Source organism: Microtus oregoni, unplaced genomic scaffold, assembly GCF_018167655.1.
Source record: "Microtus oregoni isolate MIOR12 unplaced genomic scaffold, Mior012 000004F_ref0000308, whole genome shotgun sequence".
NCBI lineage: Eukaryota > Metazoa > Chordata > Mammalia > Rodentia > Cricetidae > Microtus > Microtus oregoni.
Genome location: NW_024543063.1, coordinates 24845413 through 24849085, shown reverse-complemented (window position 1 = coordinate 24849085; position 3673 = coordinate 24845413). Strand labels below are relative to the sequence as shown.

The window sequence follows — 3673 nt, the reverse complement described above, 5'->3', positions numbered from 1 at the left end:
CGAGGGAGTCTCAATAGAGGGATCAAACAGAGCAGGTTGGCCTGTAGCCTTGTCTGTGTGACATTGCCCTCATTCGTGTTTGATGTAAGTGGGCTTAGGTGATTAGGAGCGGGACCATCCATAGGCAGGCGTCCTAGGCTATATAAGAAAGCTAGCCAAGCATGAACCTGTGAGTGAGACAAAGAACTAATGAGGAAGCAGCAGTCCTACACACTTCTTGCCTTGAGTTCTAGTCCTAACTTTCCTCAATGGTGGATTTGGATTTGGAATTGTAAGTCAAGTAACCCTTTCCTAACCCCTAAATTGATTTTAATTTTGGTCAATATTTTATCAACTACAGAATAAAATTAGTGTGTGTGTGTGTGTGTGTGTGTGTGTGACGCCATGCCAATCATGTAGGGATCAGAAGGCACTCTTGGGAGTCAGTTTGTCTCTTTCTATCATCTGGAAAGGAAACTCAGGTCATCAGCCTGGTGCAGCAACGTCTTTATTCACTGAGAAATCTTGCCTGCCCTGTAGTATTAAATTTTTTTTGATATTTCTGTTTAGAGAGAAGTAACTCCCCCAAGGCCAATAACACATAAATTAACAGAGATGAAATGTTCACTACCAACCATGCTATGTAAATATTCCTACTCAAGATTTGGGTTTGGGGAGCTCCGGTGAGCCTGCCACGAGGTTCTCGCGAGATCCGCCGCCTCCATACCAAGCGCCTGTGTCTGGCAGAGCCGGTGTGAGAAGAGGAGACAGACCTTCCTCGCCGCCGGGATAATCAGGAGTTTTGGCCGGACCTTTGAGTTCACATCGGGAGAGTGAGGAGCCCGGCAAAGAGCACAGACTATGGCGCTGAAACGGATTAATAAGGAATTTAGTGATTTGGCCCATGACCCTCCAGCACAATGTTCTGCAGGTCCAGTTGGAGATGACATGTTTCATTGGCAAGCCACAATTATGGGACCTAATGACAGCCCATATCAAGGTGGTGTATTCTTTTTGACAATTCATTTTCCTACAGACTACCCCTTCAAACCACCTAAGGTTGCATTTACAACAAGAATTTATCATCCAAATATTAACAGTAATGGCAGCATTTGTCTTGATATTCTAAGATCACAGTGGTCTCCTGCTTTAACTATTTCTAAAGTTCTTTTATCCATTTGTTCTCTGCTATGTGATCCAAACCCAGATGACCCCCTAGTGCCAGAGATTGCACGGATCTCTAAAACAGACAGAGATAAGTACAACAGAATATCTCGGGAATGGACTCAGAAGTATGCCATGTGATGCTACCTTAAAGTCAGAATAACCTGCATTATAGCTGGAATAAACTTTAAATTACTGTTAAAAAAAAAAAAAAAGATTTGGGTTTGGTGATGGGGGGGTGCTCAACTGAGAACTCATCCTACTGGCTCATGGCCAGCACAGCCACTGCCCTATTCTCTAAGATGGTGTGCTTCCTCAGTCTCCCACTGTTCTGTTCTGAATGCTTCTAGATCCCAGAACCTGGTATTTACACAGAGCTACGGGGTTTCCTAACCAGAGCTGACCATCCTCTTTTCTCCTCCCCTCTCAACCCTACTCCATGCCTGTGGCTGATGCCTCTTAGCTGAAGCATTCTGTCCTGGACTGAGGAAGGAGACTCCCAGGACTCAGGAAACTGACCAGTCTCCGGAAGCTGCAAGAGTCACAAGAACCTTCCCCAAAGTTATGAAAAACCTCAAACAATTGCTCAGGGGGAGCCAGGAGGCTGGCTGGTGGGATTCCGAAAAAGTGGACGGGACTCCAGGGATGCAGCTTCCTTGAGCTGGCACTCTGCTTCTCAGCAATGCAGCTGCCCTTGAGATCTCCCTGCTCCATAACGAATCCCAATGAACGCTCGTTCACTAAACTACACCAGGGTGTGCTAGATGCTGTGCTTGGTCCTCACCACCCTGTCAGTGGAGGACAGATGTTTTTTCATGTCTTCCTGGGAAAAGTCACACAGTGGGCCAGCAAACCCTCAAGTCAAGTTCTGGATGGTGGTACTACTTCCTTCTTTTGTAGGACAGAGGGCTTTTTCCTTCATCCACCATCAGAGAGTAAATGAAGTTCCTGGTAGATACAGGTGCTATAGAGACAGGTCCAGAGAAAATTAGGGAATAGTTCTCAACTGCGAAGGCAGTTTCAACACCCAAAGTTTCAGGTTGTGCAAAGGCTTATTTTATTACTTCAATAATTATTCAATCAGCCAATGAGCCCAAAATGCATGACTATGAGCCTGGATTTACAACTTCATTCCAGTAAGAAATCTGTCATTGTAGACTCAGAAAATTCCTGTTAGGCATTCTTCAAGACTGTTAACATCTTCCAGAGTACCAGACATGATCCTTGTTAATTTGTTCATTCATTAAATCACTCTGCTTGGTTGTAACTGAACAGTTTAAATAAGGGACAGTATAGAACCTGAGGGCTCTTACCATATGTTGGCGGTGAAAAGTCACAGACCACCTGATCATTGTTTCCATCTTGATCGGTTTATTTCCTTTCTGTGCATCAAGCTTCTTAGGCAGACAAGTTTTCCCCATGATAGCAACACTCACAAATGGGCCAAACCAGAGAGCGGCCATTACTTGGTTACAAATTAACCTGAAACCCTCCAGGCCTCGGTAGGTGCCCAGGGCACCTTCTGCACCCATGCTATTTTTATCCAATGCTATTCTGTTCCTGGCAGCTAGATTGAAAACCGTCTGGACTCTCAGTAAACCTAGCTATTTCAGAACGCAGCCCTTCACAGCATCTCTCTCTAATGGCCCAGATTAGAAAAGAAAGGTTGTTTATAAATTTAAAGGGCAAGTTCCCAGCCATCAAAGCAGCGGCTGGTGGCTTTAGAGCAGTGCAGCTCCCCACCGTGTGCGATGGGTGAACGCCTGCACACAGCACTAGAGTCGAGGCCAGTAGGCACCGATGCTAATTGGCATTTTGTGAGGGTCTCTCAGGCAGGATGAGATTCACAATTCCTTTCATTTTGAGGCAAAATGTGTACTCTAAGTAACAAAGAACACACACTGATGGACATTTTCCCTTTTCTTTTTCTCCCTCTTTCTGTGTGTATTTGTGCATATGTGTGCACAGGCATGCTCATATACACACGGCAAGGTCAGAGGCTGATGTCAGGTGTTGTCCTCAGTTGTTTTCCACCTCAGTTGCTTTTCTGACACGGGGAATCAGCGTGGAATTTACCAGTTCTTCTACATTGTCATGTCAGCAGGCTCCAGACATCCTCCTACCTCAGCCTCACTCCCACTGCTGGTAAATTACAGATATGCTTTCTGCATCTCAATTTTTTGCCTGAGTGCTGGCGCCTAAACTTTAGTCCTCAGGATTATGCAGCAAGCACTATGCCCAAATGGCTAACAAACTCCATAAGGAGCCTCTTTGATGCCCATCTTCCTCTCGAAGTAATTGGTGCTGCCAGGAGCAGATGTGTCTCATTGTCATGAAAAGTCCTAAGTTATTAAAACATTTTAAATACCATATTCTGAGGGTCTCTGAAAGATTTGAAGAATACCTATCTAACTGAAATATATCTCTATACATCTAGAAAATCTAACATGACTACAAGCTTGACTATTATAGATGAGTATCTATTAACCTGTATTTCATAATAGTACATTACATATTTTAAATGAGCTAC

The 3673-nt window shown here is 44.4% G+C and overlaps 1 protein-coding gene across 1 annotated transcript; it reads left to right on the top strand.

The window, feature by feature from the left end:
- The first annotated feature begins 684 nt into the window (after positions 1–684).
- LOC121447261 (ubiquitin-conjugating enzyme E2 D3-like) lies at positions 685–1340 on the top strand. The gene has a single exon (XM_041650417.1). It carries the CDS (start codon positions 841–843, stop codon positions 1282–1284), a length of 444 nt encoding a protein of 147 aa, XP_041506351.1. The 5' UTR covers positions 685–840; the 3' UTR covers positions 1285–1340.
- Positions 1341–3673: the final 2333 nt, after the last annotated feature.